This window comes from Xenopus tropicalis, chromosome 7 (assembly GCF_000004195.4).
Source record: "Xenopus tropicalis strain Nigerian chromosome 7, UCB_Xtro_10.0, whole genome shotgun sequence".
In the NCBI taxonomy this organism is placed as follows: domain Eukaryota; kingdom Metazoa; phylum Chordata; class Amphibia; order Anura; family Pipidae; genus Xenopus; species Xenopus tropicalis.
This window is the reverse complement of record NC_030683.2, coordinates 17,580,420-17,604,187: the sequence shown is the minus strand read 5'-3', so window position 1 is coordinate 17,604,187 and position 23,768 is coordinate 17,580,420. Positions and strand designations below refer to the sequence as shown.

At 38.7% G+C, this 23,768-nt stretch overlaps 1 protein-coding gene across 2 annotated transcripts in view; it reads right to left on the bottom strand.

Annotated features, from left to right (window-relative positions):
* arid5b (AT-rich interaction domain 5B) overlaps positions 1 to 23,768 on the bottom strand; it is a 223,342-nt gene that overhangs the window by 14,006 nt on the left and 185,568 nt on the right. For both annotated transcript variants that reach the window (XM_002939542.5, XM_012967696.3), the window contains one exon: positions 20,542 to 20,639. In XM_002939542.5, the coding sequence (XP_002939588.1) occupies positions 20,542 to 20,639 (98 nt within the window). The remainder of the gene's footprint in view (positions 1 to 20,541; positions 20,640 to 23,768) is intronic.

The window sequence follows — 23,768 nt, the reverse complement described above, 5'->3', positions numbered from 1 at the left end:
ACAGAGACCTCCGCTCTTTTCCCTTTGCTTTCCTGCTAATTCCATTTCTTTTTTTTGCCACTCGGAGAAGCGGATAAACTATTTTCATATTAAGTTATTTTTTTTCACTGAGCTCAGCAGCTGGCAGCAACACAGGGGTAGGAAGAAAATACATTTTGTGCAGCTGGTCAAAAGCCGAGAGCCAAGAGCAGGAAATCTGGAATTAAATGTTTCTTCAATCTGAGAAAAAACCCCAGAGGCATGACTAAGGTAAAAATGAGCGGAAAACACAAGGCGCTCTTGTTTTGGCCATAGCAAGCCTGTATAAGGGGGTGAACTTGCTGTAATAGGTACCGAACATCACGCATGTTATATCAGGGACATGTCCCCCTCCAGCTGGTGATGCCAAACTCCCAGGAGCCTTTCAGAGCCCAAAGGACGGGTTTGGGTAGTGACCCCATCACATTGTTAGTTTCAGCCCATAAACAAGACTACGGCCCTGGCTGGATAACGGTTTCACGGCTGTAGCCAAGTGCACCAAGTCTTGGGAACCTTAGACACCAATCAGATGTTTGCTCTTAAATGCTACTAGCTAATAAGTTGCTATGGGTTACTAGACCTAGCACCAACACTGAAAATTTAATATCATCCAGAAAGGTTTTTTTTACTACTGTTCTCTGCAGCATAGGGGCACTAACGGTTGTAGTTTAACAGCAGCCAGAAGGGCATCAGGTTTTGCCCTTCTTTACAAGCACCTGCTGACTTAGCTTCACCAATAATGAATCTTGAATACAACCCCTTTCAAAAATGTTATTTTAATTATATTTCACTTCGGTTTCAGAATTCAAAATTAATTAGAAATTAAATACTTTGAAATGACCACAGTCACTTTTTTATGATTTTTTTTCAAGTGTTAAATGTCTATATTAACCACACCCATAACCTATAAATTCTAATTATTAAGATATAAACTCTGCCACTAGGTGGAGCACACAGTGCGAGATGAAGGCACTTCTCAGCCAAATGGCACTGCTGCAAAGGGTTTATTTAATACAATCCTTCGGGGTCAAACTTTGAGTCCAATATTACCGACCTCAAGGGGAATTTGAGAAAGATCCCCTAATTTGGTGACTTTGATCTTTCCATGTATGGCCGGCTCTATTCCCTGTATATAAACTGCAATATCTTGGGCTTCCATAGGCTTCTTAAGCTCTGAATCTGAGCTGAAGGGAAAGAGAACACAGAGAGACCTGGCTGTCTATGTTTACTTACATTCTGCAGCCGAGGCAAGCTGGTCCCAGCCACAAAAACCCAACTTTTTAGGAATAACATTTTTTCTACATATTTATATTTTTTGTTTTGAGTAAAAATACACAGCAGTGCAATAAAAGCATCAGCGCCTGTTTAAAACCAATATAGTTTTAATAAACACAAAATCAGTATTTTTCCCATTAACAATAAATGACAGAAATAACAGATGTAATAATTTGGGGATTACCCCAAACTGTAAAAAAAAACAAAAAAAAAACCCCAGGTTGCTTTGTATGTAATTTTGTTTGCCCAATATATAAACCCTCTTATTGTACGGCGCTGCAGAATATGTTGGCGCTTTATAAATACACGAATGAATAAAATACTGAATCTGAACAAATGGTCTTACAAAATACATTTTCCATGGAATTCTCTGTTGTGGTTTTTTTTAAACCTCTCCTGTATTTGTACAACACCAGTTTCCAACAGGATGAGATCTTATCATTCAATTACCACAGAGGCTTTATATTCTGTTTGCTCTTAAAATAACAAGAGCTGCTATAGAGAGATTGTAACTCTACTCATTGGCAACACTAGAGAAGCAGAGAGGTCAAGCTGAAAGGAAATAAACAGTGCCCACAACCCCCAAAAATGGTGTCAGATATATATAAACACACACCAAGGTAAAAAGAGACTAGTTGAACGAAGATGGACTTTAAGAAAAAAGTCCCAAGCGTTCTGGATAACAGGTCCCATACCTGTACGGCCATCTCCCATAGACTCCATTTTAATCAAATTATTCATTTTTTCTCTGTAATAATAAAACAGTACCTGTACTTGATCCCAACTAAGATATAATTACCCCTTATTGGGGGCAGAACAGCCCTATTGGGTTTATTTCATGGTTAAATGATTCCCTTTTCTCTGTAATAATAAAACAGTACCTGTACTTGATCCCAACTAAGATATAATTACCCCTTATTGGGGGCAGAACAGCCCTATTGGGTTTATTTAATGGTTAAATGATTCCCTTTTCTCTGTAATAATAAAACAGTACCTGTACTTGATCCCAACTAAGATATAATTACCCCTTATTGGGGGCAGAACAATCCTATTGAATTTAATTACTGTTTAAATAATTTTTTAAGTAGACTTAAGGTAGGAGATCCGAATTACAGAAAGACCCCTTATCCGGACTACCTCAGGTCCTGAGCATTCTGGATACCCCGTCCCATACCTGTACTAAAAAAAATACAATATATTTAACCTTTAAAAATACAATTTTGTTTGCAAGATGTTTGCGATTTCCCGATTGGAATGCCTCCAGTGTATATAAAATAAAAGGTTGGTAGCTGGACATGGTTTAGTTTATAACAGTTACAACAAATGGACATTTCACTGCTGTTTCAAAATTCCGTTGTGTTTTCACATGTTTGTGGGTAAATGGATTCTCAGCGCTGAGGCAATAATGACTCACAGCGCAATGCTCACAGGCTGGAATGGCTTTCACACGCTGCTCCCAAATGAAAGAAAGGTGCACGTGGACTTTGAATTCAGCTTTCCCATCAGAATTTATGAAAATCAAATGCACGGCGCTGGCAAAGGTCACACATCTATTACAGTAAGTAATCTGGGCAAGTGCCAGAGGGGACAGGGCCGACTGGAGAAGACAGTTTGTTTGCAGATTTGACAGAAACTCTATTGAAATCATAGTATTAAAATGTTACTTCCAGGAAACTGTTGCTGCCTGTAACAGTTATTATGAAAGTGTTTTCTATCGCACGAACCATCACTTTTTCCATTATGGCAAAATGAACAAATCAGTTTAGAAAAAAATATATATTATCCTTGTTATTTATATAGAGATTATACATCATTTCCAACAGCCCCTGCCCCAGTGAGCTTACAATCTAAGGTCCCTATCCCATTCCCATCAGTCCCTGCCCCAGTGAGCTTACAATCTAAGGTCCCTATCATATTCCCATCAGTCCCTGCCCCAGTGGAGCTTACAATTTAAGGTCCCTATCACATTCCCATCAGTCCCTGCCCCAGTGGAGCTTACAATCTAAGGTCCCTATCACATTCCCATCAGTCCATGCCCCAGTGGAGCTTACAATCTAACGTCCCTATCACATTCCCATCAGTCCCTGCCCCAGTGGCGCTTACAATCTAAGGTCCCTATCCCATTCCCATCAGTCCCTGCCCCAGTGGAGCTTATAATCTAAGGTCCCTATCACATTCCCATCAGTCCCTGCCCCAGTGGAGCTTACAATCTAAGGTCCCTATCACATTCCCATCAGTCCCTGCCCCAGTGGAGCTTACAATCTAAGGTCCATATCCCATTCCCATCAGTCCCTGTCCCAGTGGAGCTTATAATCTAAGGTCCCTATCACATTCCCATCAGTCCCTGCCCCAGTGAGCTTACAATCTAAGGTCCCTATCACATTCCCATCAGCCCCTGCCCCAGTGGAACTTACAATCTAAGGTCCCTATCACATTCCCATCATCCCCTGCCCCAGTGGAGCTTACAATCTAAGGTCCCTATCATATTCCCATCAGTCCCTGCCCCAGTGGAGCTTACAATCTAAGGTCCCTATCATATTCCTATCAGTCTCTGCCCCGGTGAAGCTTTGAATCTTAGGTCCCTATCATGGTCCCATACACATACCTAGGACCCCAGAGCAGCAAAGTAGCAATGATAACCAATGAGCCACCATACTTGCTGCCTTTACTACAATAAATGATACTTAAAAGATCAATTTTATTCTTTTGGTTACTTTATATAGTAGAATACTAGATCGCATACACATCATAGAATTATGTAGATGCTTGTAATGTCTTTTAGTTATAGTCTTGTTTGTTGACCAATAAAATTCCCTTTACTAAAACACAAAACCCTTACCTCCTTGCACGACACCCCTTGATTTCCAGTAACCACATGATGTTTGTCTATCTTCTAACTGTCCAAAACATCACCAGCTTATTGTTTACTTGATTATTAATTAAAGAGACTTCATTGTGCTTATGAAATGTTGAAGAAACAGTGATGTAGGTACAACATCAATCATTGATTTATTTAGCTTATATTAAACTAAGTTGATTGTACACGGAACATAAACCTCTTAATGAATATCTGAAGAGTTGACACCATTGCACAACAGGGGACCGTTTCTAAATTTCTCGTAAACAGCATTTGTTCAAATTCCAAAACACAAGCACTTTCACCAGCCAACAGCGGATGGATAGGTAGTAAAGCTTTCTTGCCGTTATTAAACCACAGATCTTTGCATGTTACGGACAGCTGAAGCATTCATCTCACCTTTCTCACCAAAGGATTGTGACACTCAAAAAAGTAGCCATTGTAGTATGTGACCTTATATTGACATAATATTACATGTCGTAATTGGTACATGTGGTCATGAGTGATCTGGGCAGATACCCAGTCACAGCTGACTTCACCTTCCTTGGTCTCCAAACAGGTCCAACACGTAAACGAGTAGCTGTAAGACTTTTTTGTTCAAGCTTCCCTTGGACCACCAAACTTTGTTCAGGGCCCCCATTAGCTCATAACCAGGTTACCAATATACAAAAACACAGGTTGTAACTTTGGACAGTTCCAATAATATCTATGAGGTAAAAGCAATTACCCCAAATGACAACCTAATTGACCGTCTACATGTATCTAGTAGAAGTAATTCTAAAGCAACCGGACTTGCTGAGTAATCATTGAAGATGTTTCACTACTCATCCGAGCAGCTTCTTTAGTTCAATGAACTGATATGGGAAGTCCTCAGCAAATGAACTCTTCCACTAATCCAATCACAATGGCACAATGATTACTTAGCAAGTCCAGTTGCTTTAGATTTACTTAAACTAGATATACCATGACCTGGATGAATCAAAATCTTCATAGTAAGACCTTCTACCTGGGATTTCAAAGATCGAAAGAAAGCAAATATAACCATACCTTGCCTTTAGGCTGAGCCCCCATGTCGAGGGTCTAGGTTCCCCCAGAAAGGGATCTCGGCAGTTGGGAAACATAAATGTAATTCCTCAGGAAGCAGCAATAGAGAAGTTCCAGTGTAAGGAGACAGAAGGAGGGACTGAATATTTACCATGGGGCTAAGAAAGTTCAAGGTACTTTATAATATTTGCTTTGTTTGTGGTACAACTAACCATTGGCATGAGGAGCACCATGTGAGCCAATGAGCACAGGCCTTCTTTAGCAGAGATAACTACGACCTACCAGAATGTCCTTCTGAGTTTTTCAACATCATTTAGGGGCTTATCAAACACAGCACTCTCTCTGGTGGTACCTATTCCATGCCAAACCTCCCTGAATTTTGGCCTGAAAAAGCACATTGAGCATTGGGGCACTTCAGTATGGTACTGGCATTTTCTCCTGATCTTTAGAAGCAAATATAATTCAAAATATCTTCAATCCTCAAATCTGTGAAATGTAAATATTATAAAAAAATCTCTTTCCTACAGAGCAGGAGCAGAGTCCATCTTAGTTATAGTTAGAAAAGCTGAAATATATCTCGTAAAAACCACCAGTAAAGTCCCCTTTATGTTGAGTACACATGAAGGTTTAATGTAAAATAATCACATTCCGATGACATCTGAGGTTTTTTTTTCCCCTAACAAGCTTTGCCAATATTAAATAGGCCCTTTGTTAGAGCATCTGTTCCTCACATAATTGGGAAGATGTTTGTGCAGTGGTATGTATGGAGTACAGTTACTTAATGCTAATGACGGAGCCTGAGGAATAAGAATATAGACCTCATTATGTAGCGAGAGGGAGGGGGGCTGCGGTGAAAAATGTATGCACTAATATTTTGTTTGAATATTATTTTTCATAGTCTGTTCAAGTCTTAAACCTCATCTATATTGAGATTAATAATGCGGCTTTGAGCAATTTGTGTGCTTTATATAAAACCGTGTCTGTTTGATATTTTACCTTAATCATTACGTTATCATATGACTAAAACATGACCCAGTTGAAGGGAATTTAAATAAATAACACAATCAAGAGTAAATGAAGTCAGCACTTATCTTGAATTAGGTCGGCTTGTTACCAATTTCCAGGGCCGACAACGTGATACAATGAGAGACAAATGTCAGAACTTAATTGCGGGATCACAAGACACACACAGTTGCCACGTTCATGGTTTAAAGCTGACAGACAACAGGGTAATCGGATGTTGGAATAACAAGTGAAATTCCGCACAAGGATTTTATGGATAACTTTCCATGAATGGCTCTGGTGTCATGTTATGGAATCACAAGCTTTTGTACAATGGATGTATTGCTAAACCTGTGAGGTTTGTTGACAATAAACTTTTTCAAGAAAAAGAAAGAACTGAGCACCACACAAAAAAAAGTATTTTATGCATTCATTCTGGGAAGGTGCACAGCAGAGAAGACGACTGGCCAAAAGAAAGGACTGCACAAGGAAGACTTCTCAGCCCTTCCAACTTTTCAGAAAGCAAAAAAAGAAAGAACAGCATAAGAAAGTCCTCTCAGTTCTCCCAATCCTTAGGGAGTCAGTAACCGTTATTGAATACCCAGCAGAGGGACGTTCTCAGGCATTCCCAGTAAATCACAAGCAACACCTTCTAATTAGAACAGGAGCAGAACTGCTTCACAGCTGTCTAGGTGGAATATCTTCCAATAAAAAGATTAACTGTACTTATAAACAGTGTTTTATATACTTATGTATCCCAAAATATTTCCAAAGCCCAGGTTTGTACCAGTACGTGTAAACTTTCCACTGATCAATGACATTTCTGGTGAGGAAACGCTGGCATAAATGAGAAAGCGAGCTGAACCTGCACGTTGGGTGTGTGCAGGTGACCTCCTTTTTTGCCTATACAGCAACAAGCTTTGTGGTTCTAGCCTGATTATTAGAGTTTCAAGAGTCCCAATATGCATAGACATGGCGTAAAGATCGCTTTGTCTTGGTATGAGACTCTTATAGCCATACTTGGGCACCTTTCAGAAGAATAAAGCCATCTGATCTAAAAAAAGGTATGGGAAGGCCTTGCTTTGGAAGCCACGCATAGAAACAAGCAATCTCTGAGGTAGACTTTAGCTTTATGAAGCAAGAACAATTTTCTTATACGCAAAAGGGGCAACTCGAGCTCCTACTGAACTCATAGTACTCTGAAAAACAAATAGCAACAATAGCAAAAGATCCCCAAACTTGCTCATATTCAAAGAAAAGAGAGTATGAAAGTAAGTGAAGGAGCTCTCAATGTGTTCTCATGTTGCCTCTTAGATTATGTCAATTATGTCAAATGTTTTTTTCAAAATGCATGTTAAAGGAACAGTAACACCAAAAAATGAAAGTGTATAAAAATAATTAATATATTATATACTATTGCTCTGCACTGGTAAAACTTGTGTGTTTTCTTCATAAACACTACTGCAGTTTATATAAATACCCTGCTGTGTAGCCATGGGGGCAGCCATTTAAATTGAAAAAAGGAGAAAAGGCACAGGTTACTAAGCAGATAACAGATAAGTAGCAGATTCCCATTGTATTCTACACAGTTTATCTGGTATCTTCTTATGTAACCTGTGCCTTTTCTCCTTTTTTCAATTGAAATGGCTGCCTCCATGGCTACACAGCAGCTATTTCTATTAACTATAGTAGTCTTTCTGAAGCAAACACGCAACTTTTACCAGTGCAGGGCAACAGTACATTATATTTTAATTATTTTAAAACATTTTTATTTTTTAGTGTTACTGTTCCTTTAATAGAGCTTCTCCAGCATTGAAATCCATTTTTTAAAAGTACACACATTTTTTTATATTTAATTTTGAAATTTCACATGGGGCTAGCCATATTCTTCATTTCCCAGGGTGCCACAGCCGTGTGACCTGTGTTCTGATAAACTTCAGTCACACTTTACTGCTACGCTGCAAGTTAGAGTGATATCCCCCCCCCCCCCTCCCAGCAGCCGATCAGCAGAACAATGGGAAGGGAGCAAGATGGCAGCTCCCAGTAGGTATCAGAATAGCACTCAATAGTAAGAAATCCAAGTCCGGCTTGGGACTCCTCCAGTTACATGGGAGTAGGAGAAACAATAGGTTAGCTGAAAGCAGTTCTAATGTGTAGCGCTGGCTGAAAGCTCAGACTCAGGCACAATGCACTGAGATGGCGCCTACACACCGATATTACAGCTACAAATTTGTTGGTTCAAGAATAACTTTCTAAATGACAGAGTGAATTATTTCTGTGTAATAACAGTGTAATTTAGAAATAAAAAGTACCCCATAAAATCATGACAAAATCTCAAATATACACCGACAGAAACCTGGAAATTAACACTTAATTCCTGATGGCGAGACAACGTTTTACAACCAATGCTGGTGTAGAACACATCTCATCAAAGGTTTTGCCCTTGTAATTTAACATCAGCCTTCCGTTAACAATGCAAATGATATATTCAGGAAACTATGTACAATATGATGCCCCCTCTGACAAACGCAGCGCCATACAGGAAACAATAAATACTGTTCTGAAACTCAAGGCCGGTTATAAGGAGCAGGGTGTATTAGGTAATGGTTTTCTATAGATCGCCTTTGAAGTCTCTATCTGAACAGAAAATAAATACTTCAATCATCACATCCATCACCGAGTTTCTTTTTGAAGTTACAATAACTAATATTTAATATATTTTTCTTTCAAACACTCGAGCCATACATTGGCAGTACATTTTCTCAGACCAAAATAAACCCTTTCCCCCCTCCAATCAGTCTTCGGAAACATATATTTAAAAATGTCTTCTATAAAGTACCATATTGTTGAGCAAATATTCACGTCTCCGGGATTTATGTAGGCACTAATTTTTCACACTGCATGAGAATAAACAGCTATTAACATATGTAAACTGTGAACCATGAAATCAAAATGAAGCAGGAGAAAAAAAAAGTCATTTTTTCTCTTTAGGGCTTCACAAATCGTGTTATTCTGTAAAAGAAGCCAGCAGGCATTTTATTTTTATATATCACATCATCTGTATACAATTATATCACTGCCCAATAAAATATATCAAAGCTTAAACAAATTCCGTTTCCCATGTGTTAACTCAGCTACAAGAATGACATTTAATATATTTTTTTTTTAATAAGTAACCGCAAGTGAATGCCTGTTGCATGAACTCATTGCTTATATGGAAATGCTAAACAGAATCAAGACCTTCTAAAAGCCTCTTTATGTTTCAAAACAAGCTCGAGAGAAAAGATTGTTTAAAGATACGTTCTTGAGTCTTGTGTCACGATGACAGAAATTTTTGGGAAAAGAGCCTAACACATACCAGAGGAATTTCAGAAACAATGTTTGAGCTGGCTATTTTGTTTCATCTGAAGTTAGTTTCCTTGAATCTTGGCCTATATCAACTGAAGGGCTTCCAACTGGAATATTCCAGACGCGGTTGATATTTCGGCAAGGCTTGGCTTATAAAGTCATTATTATGCTTCTTTTGTGCTGTACATGCAAGATTAAACATGAAGTCCAAGAGCTGGCTTTATTAAACGGTCTTTCAATAAGTAAATGAGTTAAAGACTACAAAGAACTGGTTGGTTTACGGTTGCGTTCTTTCAAAATGGCGGCACCAAGGAAGTAAGTCCAGGGGTTATTTGTGCTGTTCTCTGGTGCTACCACAAACATGGTAAATTATTACACTAAGGGCCTTGGGTGGGATATGTTTCCCACTTACTTTAGACTTACTACTGTAATATTTTAGGGTTGCCTCCCAACTGCTATTTTCCTGGCCTTGCTGGTAAATCTCCAGCCAAGGCTTGGGCCACTATTTACTGGCAATGTAGATGGTGCTAAATTTGTAATACCTTTAAAATGAGCCCCAGGCCCCACCCAAATTTTACTTTTTTCTTTCCCATTCCTCTCCATAACCAGCACTGCTCCCATCTTTGCATCATAACTCCACCCCTTCTACAGCACTGTCCCGCCCCAATTATGTCAGTCTGCCCCGTTTTGTGCCCGTCCCCCCACCAGCCAGTAAAAATAATTTAGAAAACTACAGGTACCTACCCTACCTAGGCCGAACCACCACACAGGCCCTTTGGGGTGGAAACCAAAAAAATCTGCATTTTGCCATCAGCTAATATTTTCTCAGACACACTGGGAAAATTTGATCTGAAAATCTTCGCCACAAAAAAAAAACACCCATAGACTTCAATGTATTTTGCATGCAAAAAGTTGCCGCGAGAAATTTCTACAAAAATACTTCAATGCATTTTGTAATTTTTGTTTTTTTAATTCTGAACTTTCCCAAAGTTTTGCAAATTTTTTGGTGAAGCGAAATGGACAGATTCACTTATCACTAATACTGAGCCACAAGCTCCAAATTGCAGGCAATCTGGTTTGCTCTTGCTAGATCATATTAATGCCATATAATGGAAACGCAGGCTTGGAAAGAAAACGAGGCGGGGAAACGTTTTTTGGGGAGGAGCTAAAAAAAGCCATAACTTGTAGGAACATGCATGAAATTAAACTTTCTCTGCTTGATAAAGATGCCCTGATTAGACTGGTCGGAGGTGTGGCCAGGGTAACAACCTATTTTGAGAGTCTATATATTGAGAGTGTCAAACGTAGGTCAATTAAACAAACCTCTATATAAAAATCTGTCCGAAACAATAATGTATTCTGCTGACCCACTTTGTTGGCAAGGCAGTTAGTGTATGGCCCCCTTACCAAGCAAATCTATTAATCCAAAAATATTAGGAAAAAAAATCACTACTGTAATATTTTACTGCATATTATGGAAAAAAAATCCTCCGAGACAAGCAGACACTGTGTTTTAAAAATGTCTCTCAATAAACAACTCATGCATGGAATTACTGGAGCAGTCAAGATGTGTAACATTATGTTTCATATTTAAACCCACATGTTCATAACACAAGTATAAATAACCAACAGATTTATTTTTTTTTGGCTTTTTTAAAATGAAACCTGAAATAGACTCCAAGAATTGTCAGATGTCAAACAATGGGTGATATGCACAGAAGTGCACGGTCTGGGGAAGAATGTGTCAAAGTCAACACCTGCCTGTTCTTGGTTAAATCCACCAGCTCTGACACATAAATGTGAATTGTAACAGAACACCACCACCGACACAAAAGAAAAAAAATCTCTGCATTTAATATGAACAAGATGGACCAGATGGTCTGAATAAAAGTCAGTCGGCGCATACGCATAACATGGATCTAAAAGAAATTAAAATCTGGAAAATGGAATAACAGAGAATATCCACAGAATGCTACAGGTAAAGGCAACTTTGTTGTAACCCACACTGCTCACATATGTACAGTATACATTCAACGTAGGTGAATCTTACCGGGCCACATTGCTTAGGGCCAACTTAGATGGTGCAAGTGTCGGACTGGGACCCCAGGGGCCCAACAGAACACCTTAGACCAGGGGTCCCCGACCTTTCTTACTCGTGAGCCACAGTCAAATGTAAAAAGACTTGGAGAGCAACACAAGCACCATAAAAGCTCATGGAGGAGCCAAATAAGGGCTGTGATTGGCTATTAGGCAGCCTCTATGCACACTATCAGCTTACAGGGGGCTTTATTTGGTAGGAAATCTTGTTTTTATTCAACCAAAACTTGCCCCCAAGTCAGGAATTCAAAAATAACTCCCTGGTTTGGGGGCACTGAAAGCAACACCCAAGGGGTTGGGGAGCAACATGTTGCCCCTGAGCCACTGGTTGGGGATCACTACCTTAGGCCATAGACCCTCCAAACTTTTTTCCTCCTTTCCCCACCCAACCTCTTTATTCTCTACATGCTAGAATCTATTATTACATCTATTTCTCCTCTTTGTTCCCATTCAGAAATAAGGAATGGCCATGAAGCAGGCCAAATGGCCAGGAGGAGGGCCCACTGACACCTGGGCTCACCAGTGGGTCAGTCCAACTCTGGCAAATAGTTAGAAGCAAGAGGGCCCACTGACACCTGGGCTCACCGGGAGTGTTCCTGGTATCCCGGTGGGCCAGTCCAACTCCAGCAAATAGTTAGAAGCAAGAGGGCCCACTGACACCTGGGCCCATCGGGAGTTTTCCTGGTTGGTGCCTTCAGACCATTTTGTAGCATGCTTTCAAAAAGCAGGTGCTAGACAAACATCATCTTTCATTTATACCTAACGCACTTTACAGCAGGGTTGGACTGGACCACCGGGAAAAATCCTACTTCGCAAAGCTTTAAACAAAATTAAAGATTCCAGTTATACAAAGGGTTACACAAAAAGAATACACACACGAACATTCCATGGACAAAGTTTTTCTACTAATATGGATGATTATAAATGAAAGCAAAGGACGTTTATACAGATACAGCCAAACATTACTATTCTTGAGAAGAGCCAGACACTTCCATATATTGCAGTTAGGTCAGGCAGACAGAAACCTGCACCCTCATACTCTGACAATTTGATTTATGGTCTGATACAAAGCCCAACTTCATTTGCATCCAATACATCATGTAAAATTCACTCCATAGAGGTCACTCCATGAAAAAAAAACCAAAAAAACATTGATAATATATTCTATTCATCAGAATACAATATATCAGGATACCATCTACGGCATGCAGTGATTTGCTTGTTGTTATTCTCTGCCCAAAAGAGCTTTTGTTTTAATACAAAAAACATTTGCCAGCATAGGTATTAAGCCCAATTTTGCAGGAATATTTTACTGTATTGTGCTTTGAAATAAGCTTTTCGTACAACATTGGTTTTTCAGTTCAAGCACCTCCTGGAAGTCCAACCTTTGGTCAAGCCACCCCTTAGCTTATGAAAAGGTTACAGGTATTAGTAGGCATCAGTGTTTCAGCCATTCAGCCATGGTTCAATGAATATCTAGTATAGCAAATACATATTTACTCTAAATCTCACCCTACTTGACCTTACAGCTGGGCGTTCAGGTGTTTATGGGAAAGCAAATAGGCATTCTCCCCAAAACTCACCCAAACAGCCCTTCAGGATGAGCCCCTCCACCAGAGCAAGGGGGGAAGCACCACTGTAGACCACTATAGGGCTCACATTGAAAACGGAGTAATGACTTTTTCAGATGTCCTTTGACCAACAGCTCTCATCCTAGAGGTCGCATGTAATTGCACACACCCAATAAAATATAATTGATATATTAAAATGGGATCTGTAATTGACCTGAACATTTTCACAACATTACACCAGGACAACTTTCAAGAGCGATGAAGCATGGTGCATTTTGATGAAGCGAGATAAAGAACCAGCTTCAGTTCAAGGATAATAACTTCTCTCCTAATTGATTTTCCAGGTTTCCAAGAAGACTGAGTTTGCATAAGAGAAACAATGGGTATATAATCTTATCACATTATACCTGGCCCAAAGTTGGATAGACTTTAGATTCCACAATGTACTAAATTGGCTGCCACATATAGACACATAAAAAGTAAATTCTTTTGTGCAGGGGCATAGTTGGATTCAGTCCTAACCCTAGAGTTACATTTGAGAGTATCGAGGCCAAACTCATATACAATAACTACAAACTGGATTATGAATCCTTGAATCAGAGAATACACAACATGAGGAGTTCCGGTGCAAATCAATAATTCAATTACACCAAGCACAGAGTTTGATTTATGCATTATATAAAGTATCTGGCTAATCCAAAAGCTTTCCTACTACTGATGTCAGACTAACAGGCCTATAGTTTTCAGGCTGAGAACGGGATACCTTTTTAAATAACGGCACCACATTAGCAATCCGCCAGTCTCTCGGCACCATGCCAGACCCAGATCTGAACATTATGTAAACACACAGTCATTCTTCTTCCTCATTATGCACATTAATAAAGTGGCCAAAATGATATGGCAGCGCCACCTACAGAAACCAGATCTGCTCTTTCTCTCTTAAAAAAAAAACAATTACTTACTGGAAACTTTGTGCCCCCGTTGAGTTAATGATGAGTCAGAATACAAACCCTGCTAATCCGCTCACCTTCTCTCACGTGCCCCGAAGAGAAAAGTGACAAAAATCCGTACAAAGCCACAAACTTTCCATTAAGAAAGCAATAGAATATTCAAGGTTCTACATAATGTTATATATTAATACAGTGGTTCTGGTAAATGTAAGCCCAAGAAAACCAATAACAGCAAATATACCAATACATAACATTAAAGGGAAAGTCCAACTTTTCAAAAAGCATAAATAATTTCAAGCAACTTTTCAATATACATCAACTAATAAGTATGTAGCCTTTTCATGCTTTTTAATGTAATAATATGGTTTGGAACAGTTCCTAAGCCGTGCTCCCTGTGGATCTGGCTGACTACTTTGAGACTCAAATAAAATGTAACAGTAGTCGCCTGTCCCCAGCCTGCCTTCAGCCTGCATCCTCCTAATCCCATAATTCCCTGCACACGTGATGTCAATAAGGAAAGGAACATCACAGTGCAATGCATTGTGGGTTATGTAGTTCCTGCATGTTGTCTGTAAGCTGTGGGGAAGTTGTTACAATTTGTAACATCAATGTTTTAGTCCCTCCTCCCCTGCCAGGATTTCAAATGATGCAGAAAGAAGAAGATTTTGCTGCTGGATTTCAGCATATAAAAATAGTATTTATTTCTACATTTTGAAGGAACAGATTCAGTAACAGGTATATTAGGGGTTTCTTTAACAAATATTGGTTCAAAAGAGTTCCCCCTAATATGAAGGATTTATGAGATTTAACCGCATTATAAAAGAAGTCTACAAACAGAATATAAAATAGTTCAATGAATATTCTGTAATGATCATTTTCTCCTCCCTTTCTTCCTTTAACAGAAACAAATGCTTTCGAATGACCTTTGCAAAGGATTTTCTAATAACTGGATGGTTTGGGTAAGCATGTGTGACTGTTTTATGGCTGAAAGGTCAGGCTCATAAGTACTTGGGTTACATTAAAGCTCTTTTTCTATTCCGCGCACTCCGTGGATGCATGCAGTTCAAATGGAACTGGAATCTCATTATGTAAGCCTCAATGAAAGACATATTTAGATAATGGAATGATTAGGCAATGACATAAGCGGTGACATCATTTAGCAGCTCGGGGGGGGGGGGGAAATAAACAGCGGGTGATTAATCTCTCCAACGTTTAGCACTGGATGTATAAAGTGCCTGACATTAATGGACTCTGGCAACGCAGTTGTTTGACATTCCGTACACCCGTCTCAAATGGAAGACAATTTCTTTCCAACAGGAGGGATATGTGGCAATTATAAAAAGCAAAGCAATGACATATATCATTATCAGCACCTTGGCTCCCTGCTATATTTAATTACTAAATTTCTATCTCGAGTGCCTGGCACTTTCAGACCTACCACCTGTCATTTCTCGAAATAAATTTTGCCTGTAGAGAGCTGCCAACGATTGGGATATTTTCAAGGAAAATATAGGCTTTTATAAATAGGGTTAACTCTCAATTGAGTAAAATACTCAGGGCATAGATTACAGTGGGCGCAGATTATGGTATACTTGTATTTCTACAGCCGAACTCAAACTGTCATGTTCCTTAACTCAAAGCGCCTTGAGGAAATGCAGAGTGCAGCCAAAAGCAGCTGTCTTATGCAGCATTGTACAAGGGGGTTATCATTTAAAGCTATGCCCTCTTTGTAATAGGGCACATATTTTGCTTTTTGTTAATTTTATCTTGTCCACACAAGGAAAGAAAGTATTGACTCTTCAGACTAATACTATTGATCACATACTACTTTATGAAAAGTCATAATGACACGGCAGAATTCAGCATGTTAACCTAAGATAAGGTTTGCTAATCATGAAACCCTGCTAACACAGGCCTATTCTTTAAAGGACAAGTAAACCCCCCCCTACAAAAAAATGTAATCAGTGAACCTGTCACTCCAGTTGTTAAAAGGTTGTTATTAAGGCTGCAGTATTTCCTTAAACACTCCTCCTCCTCTAACCCCCTTGGCCCTCTCCCTTAGGAATTTGCTTTGGCTATTGGCTACTGAGCATGCTCAGTTATTCCCAACTCTGGTTACTAAACACGCCTTCCAGAGAAGCAGCCAATAAAGAGATGGCATTGCAGGCTTCCATAGAAAATCTGCTCTAGCTGTGTGCTTAACCACTACAGTGCTCAATCCAAGCAGGACTTTTTATCAAAGTTCTGCCTGTGTAAGCCTGCATTCTTCATTGCACACATGTGCAGTTTGCAGATGTAAATGTCACTGATGATGTCAGAGGGAAAATAGCGGCCAGGTAAAAGGGGTGAAAGCTGCTATTTGTTTTAAGGTTTCTGCAGTGAGAAGTTAGGCCACGAGGCACGATTTGACTCAATCATGACATGTTGACGTTCAGACAAGGCCGGATAAAAATAATTCATTTCATATTTGCAAACTGGTATAAACACACTCACTTTAGTATGAAACACAAAAGCAAAATAATTTACACAATAGCATTGGAACAGCCCTCTGCTTCCCATGCCTGAGACTTTCACATCTCAATGATGAGTCTATCTTTACCAAGGAGCCTGGGGCTCAAATTCCATTCGCCCCATTGTTAATCCAGCCCTGCATTCAAATATAAAGGAGTATTTGTAAAACACATACAAACACAGCTCGGTGAATTGTTCTCTGAGTATTTCCTTTTTATGAGGCCTAATGTATACAGTACAACACAAGAGAAAAATGATATGTACGCTCCGGTGACAAAAGTCAGGTGTTGGCTGAAGTTGTAACACAGTCAAAGCAAACGGGTTATGGGAAATGGCTAAATATTTACTTAGTAAAAGCACACACCCCTAGTAATAAGTAATTTCCTTATTAAATGCTATCAGATTTAAAAGGGACATAACAATAGCTGTAGTAAACTGGAGCTCTAGCAGTGAGAGTCCAGTGATCACAGAGCTATATATACATGCAATACCTGCATGGGTCTGTTTATAGACCTGCACCCAACCCATACCTTTTCCCTATGCCTGACCTGCACCCGCTTACACTTTCTTGTCCCTATAAAATTCCACTCACATAAACCAAGCATTTCACATGGAAGGAAATTTTTGTTTTCCCCTTAAATGGCCGCCTATAGCCAGGGCCGTATTATATATAAACACTCGAGGTAGCCTACCCCACTGCAGCTGAATGGTACTTGAGGACCACCCGCATGGTTGGGACATCAAGTATATTCCGGCCGGGTATTTCATGGGTACCCGTGCAACTCCAGGACTCTAACATACATGGGTGGGGGGAAGAGAGGAGGGTTGCAGGGCAGTTGTGTGGTGTACCCCAATAGTACAAGGTCAAGGAGTATGGTTCTCTCTCATGAACGTCATCAACTGGCTCTTTTTGGTGACAATTGTGCATCAACTATAAAATATTCAGGGCACACGATAAGGCCAATCATCTCCCAATATTTTCTAGCACTTCTTAAAAATATACCTACAGCGCTGTGGAATATGTTGGTGCTTTATAAATAAATGTTAATAATAATAATAATACCAGACAAAAAAAAAAATGTTTAAACCAGTTAATGATTTTGCAAAGAGGATTATCAATTCAGTGAGGTATTAAGTTGAGTTGAGTGCTGTGGCTGAGCTCTAATACCCCATAGAGCAAAAACACTGCTCTAATAACTCAAACACATTCTGACAAACAGATACACTCGTATGCTTTGCTAAATATATAAGCTCATTACAGTCAGGAAATTTGATGAATGGGAAAATATGGAGTTGCTGGGAAGCCTTCAGGATTTCAGAGTTTGATATCTGATAAATCTGCCCTCGTGCCTGGCAAATCACTGAAACAGTACAAGTAGACGTTTGCCAACTCTGGCACATAACCAGTCACAGTAAGCTTGAACTTCATCATCTCCTCCACAGCCAGAAATATTACTACCAGTCAATAATAATCTCTCATAACACAACTAAATGCACAGGCTCATCAGCTTGGGGTCATATTGGACACCACATTGTTTTTCACACCTTGCATTCAAATAGTTTCCAGATCTTGCTAGTTTAAACTATTGCAACATTCTCCTTCCTGGAATTCCATTCAGCTGCCTATTTTAGCTGCTTTACATGCCGCTGCCAGACAAATCCGCCCATGCCAGGACTCCATATCTGCTGTAACCCTAATGAGATCCTTTCACTGGCCCTACTGATATTACTGCCTCTCACAATCAACTCAACAGTAAAGGATAATGGCATAAGCACTGCAAAGTTCTTCTACTTAGCAACTTGTCAACTGGTCGCTTTTATTGGTAACCTACAAACTTCTGATGAAGGTGAAACCTTTGAAACCTTCTTTACACTACCACCATAACTGTCAACACCACAAGTCAGAACATCTTAGAGCTAAAGATGAGGAGGCCCTCAAGAATTAAATATTTTTCCAAGTGAAGGAAAAACAAATTGTGTTCGCCAACAAATCAGCCACCAATTCTTACACAATTTAATAGGTAGTTTGTGCCAATAACATTTATGGACCTAGAGGGCCCTTCCTTGATTAGAAGAAATTACCTTGATGCATATCATATATTCATGTTTTCTTAAATTTCTATATAAGTTATTTACTGCAAAGGGACTTACATGTGTTTTTTTTTTTCATTATATCCACTAATGGCAATTAACCAACATCTTAAAGACAAACTCTCTTTCATTTTAGGGTCAATAGTCAACACTGTCTGTAGACACTGAACACAGTGGGACTTCAAAACACGCTGTGATTTTAAACTAAGAACTGCCAAAACCAATTTTTATGCCTGTTACTTCTGCATTAATAATGTGGAAACAAAAACGAAATATTGCACATACATAAGTTTCTCTTTCTCTGCGCCGCTGTCTCGTGAAGCAATGGAGACCGTTCAAGTGCCCCAAGGGGTTAATAACGTTAAAAAACGAAGAGACCTTTTTGAGAAAAGCAATCAAGTGGAGCAGTTAAATAGAAAAAGAAAAAAAAAATCTGCAGCAATGTTACCAGAAACAACTTGGCATGGATTTTTACAGGAGAAGAGAAATTAGGAATTTCCCCCAGAGAGGAATAGATCGGTAAAGCTAGCAATTTAACATATGGAGGAAACAGCTTTTAGAAAAACGAGCGATCTATCAATGCATCCAAAATAGAGAGACTTTTCTTTTACCTTTGAAAGAATGTTGTATGTTTAAATGTACTTTGCATTTGGAATGAGGTTTAACAGCCGGGAGGAGTATTTATGCAATGAAACCTGATGAAACCTTGGAGCTGACGGCTCCTACATTACATTATTTTTCTTGCTTATAACATACTTCTGTCTGTGGACAATTAAGTAAAAGATTCATTATACACTACTAAATGTTTTGAGTTAAAAAAAAAAAAATGAAAGCATGAGAAAACCACAGGATTAAATGGTACCGTCACTTCCCATGGTTTGCCATTGTTTTACCCAAAATGCAACTCTCCTTTACAGACATCCAATGTACTTTAGATTTTCAGAATCGAAGACCCAACAAGGATAAGTGAAAACATTTAAATGGCATGTCTTTCTTTTATGGCTGTAAACAACAGACTGTCTGTTTTACGGCTAAAGAACAACTTTACAACTGAGCAAGCTGTGTTTTTGGCAATAGTCTTTATTATTATACTCATGAGACAGTAAGGGGAACCTAAAACCTATGAAGGCTGTCTGGGGTGAAGGGAGCTTAATTTCAAGATCTGGAGGGCCTCGGTTGAGATTAAACACATTTAAACCAGGAAGCTGGTGTTAGGACATAGTCTTTCATTACCAAACTGACAAATCTATAGAGATAACCGTATTGGATCTGTGAGTCTTTACAACACCCTTAACGTAAGTGTTTGAATTCTACATTGGACTTGCCATTGCAAGTCTTTACTATATAATTATAAAAAGTCAAAATCATCTCCAAGTTGAGTTTTCAACTTAATCTAAGTCAGGAAAAGGCAATCGGATGCTCCCTTTTCCTGCGCTCAATGGTACAAATGACATCTTAATTGATTTTCCCTGAGAAGACAGTATCTGGCAATCAAACCCTAACTCCAGCCATCACTTCTACTTCTCCCTAAAATGGACAACAAGTACCAGAGAGTGACTTTAAGTTATACATCCTTTATAAACCTTGGTATGTTCCTACATTTACAACTGAGGAAGTATGTTTCTGTCTAAAAAATATTGTTCCAAATAAAGCTTTTTCAATGTTAAATTACATATACAGTAATTATGGTCTTTTATCCCCATCTTTTTTGAGAAAGGTGACACACAAACGCATATAAATGCATGTTGTTAAAAAGTTGCATTTCAGTTTATCCTACCTCTCGTAATGTCTCCTAGTACATGTAGCAGCGCTAGTACTTCCAGGATTTCCTCCTAGTTCATCATAAATATGTTTCCATTGCCTCCGTGCAGTAATCTGTTACAGAAGATCACAACACCATCATTGTAATATATGTACAATTAATAATGACAATAATACATATACATATAATAATATGATTCAGTGTACAGTAAAAAAATAACGGGTGCCCATGCTGCACAAGGACTGATAGCTGTTTTCATCTGTTTAAACAATGTGTTTGACGAAACATCTTTGTTTGTATTAGAAATTTGCTTCTCAATGAACTTTTTCCAAGATTCCTTTTTTGGCCTCTGAAACCCACATTACACATTCAGACCCTTTCAAGATATAAAAAAACGGCAAATGGGTTGCTATTTCTATATGTAAAGTGCAGGAGCACTGGGCCACAAGTGACACATACTATACCAGTATACATTATGACACAACATAATTTAAAAATTTTACTAAATGAAATACGATAATTCATTGATATGATATGACCTGGCGGGACAGTGTAAGTAATTTGACTCAATTGTGTAGTCAAAAGCCACCTACATCTATTGCTGTTTTTTTTTATTTGAGCATCATTCAAAAGCAACAGTGCCCAGAGTAACCATTTTGGGAACAAAAATAGGTTGTGATGTAGTCTAGGGACAAGAGCAGAAAAAGGGATGGGTATAAAAGGTGGATTGTGGACCTGTTTTCTATAGTGGAAGTAAGTAGAGATGTTATATATTATATATATATATATATATATATATATATATACACAATTCCAATAGAGGTAGCACACCACCTAACAAGGGGCCAATGCCTGGGTGCTACTGCAGTCAAAATAGCAAGATACAAATGTAGCAAAGGCTAGCACTCACAGGACTTGAATAAGTATATTGAAAAAAGAAAAAATCAAAATGTCTCACAAGACGTGATCCTTACATGGTTTTTATTGAACCAACATTTCAGTTCCTCACAGGAACTTTCCTCAAGGGTCCTCAATATACTTTATTCAAGTCCTGTGAGTGCTAGCCTTTGCTACATATATATATATCATTATAGGCCTAACGTTTCAGAATCTTTCCTTCTACCTTCAAGAGCAAATTAAGCCTGGAGCTGAGATTCTTAACCTGTGGGTCAGGACCCATAAATATCTCCCCATGCTATTTGGAGTTGGCCTCCATAATCCACTTAAATAAAGCAAATCTCTTCAAACAGAGAAAACTGTAATTAAAACAAGGCATGTAAAGGATTCTAAACCAATCCTTAAGGCCTTACATGGGGGGGATTATGTACACTCCTCAACTAATCAGCCAACTAGGCCAAATGGACAGGGAGCATATTAGGGGCAACACATGGTATGGCCACCTTTCTACTGTTCCGATCATTCATACAGAGAGTATGAACTATCAGAATCGTAGGAAACAGTTGCTGCTCTTCGCTTCCTCTGCTGATATAGTGGCCAACAAGGTATGGGAAGATATGATGTGTTCAAACTTGCCCAAATCCCAAAACAACCAATACCCACAGTACATGGATATTGGTCAGAATTGGCAGTCCACCATTCAAATACTAATAATTGTATGAGATTTTGTTAGTAATTTAATGAAATATTATTGTAACATTGGTTTTACAAATTTTCGGGTCACAACGGGGAAAAATAAACAACCCAGGTACGTGTTTTCACGTAATTCCTACCGATGGCTGTTTGAGCAGAAAAGCAAACATGGTGGACAACAGCTAAAATCAGTAATCCCAGTGAACCATTTCCTCAAGAACTGTACTTATAGTTATGTTTATATGATACATCTAAATATAATACACAAAAGCCATGAATATCCTGTAAATTATAAGCTTAAAAATTATGTCATAGTAAACAGTGCTTTCCAGACTCGCTGAAACTTGCGTATTATAATAAAATATGTACCCCCTGTAGAAAAATATCAAGATATTAAATTCACCTCAGATTTCTATTAACTCTATGTAAGTGCTTGGCCTTTGGCATCGTGATTTTATGTGGTCATGGAACGCTGAGGAGACTTACAATATCCTTATATAACAGCAGGGGGTACTTTATTCACTAAACAAAGCAATGAAAGCCTTTCTCCATTATGTATTTGTATAACAAAGCCATTTCCCACAGTTTCCCTCCCACCACTCTCTCTCCATATTCACACACAGAAACAGATACCAGAGATCAGAACAACTCTCCATTAAGCAAAATACATTCTATTTAATCAAAGCAGAATCTGGAAGCAATTTGTAATAACATCTTGCATTTCCCTGCTGCAGATGTCTGTATACTCTGTATCTTAATGCTGCACATTAGCAGAAATTAAACAAAAAGAAAATCTTACATCGTCTGATTTTTTTTCTCTCAAAAAACACAGTGTTTTAGTTGCTAATTATCTCTTTTTTTTCCTCGAGCTAAATATAGGCAGCTCTTGTCAGATACCATTCATTGACACCAGACAGGAGCAGGTTCTGAGTAACAACTTCCTGTTTACTTCCTGGTAACCATTTTCCTACTGCCAAAGCACTAAAAGGTGAAAAACAAGTCTCCCCCTCACTCTCTAAACAACAAATGGAGTCATAAAGGGCTGATAAAATCAGGTATAATATCAAATACGCAAAGTCATCACTTTCTGTTTAAAGGGAAACTATAAAATGGAACTCTGAAGGTCTCTATAAAAATTTACCTCATACAAGTTCCCATACGTGAAATACTGTTAATACATATATACAGGTATAGGACCCATTATCCAGAATGCTTGGGACCAAGGGTATTCCAGATAAGGGGTCTTTCCGTAATTTGGATCTACATACCGTAAGTCTACTAAAAAATCAATAAAACATTAATAAACCGCAATAGGATTGTTTTGCATCCAATAAGGATTATTTATATCTTAGCTGGGATCAAGTACAGGTACTGTTTTATTATTACAGAGAAAAGGGAATCATTTAACCATTAAATAAACCCAATAGGGCTGTTCTGCCCCCAATAAGGGGTAATTATATCTTAGTTGGGATCAAGTACAGGTACTGTTTTATTATTACAGAGAAAAGGGAATCATTTAACCATGAAATAAACCCAATAGGGCTGTTCTGCCCCCAATAAGGGGTAATTATATCTTAGTTGGGATCAAGTACAGGTACTGTTTTATTATTTCAGAGAAAAGGGAATCATTTAACCATGAAATAAGCCCAATA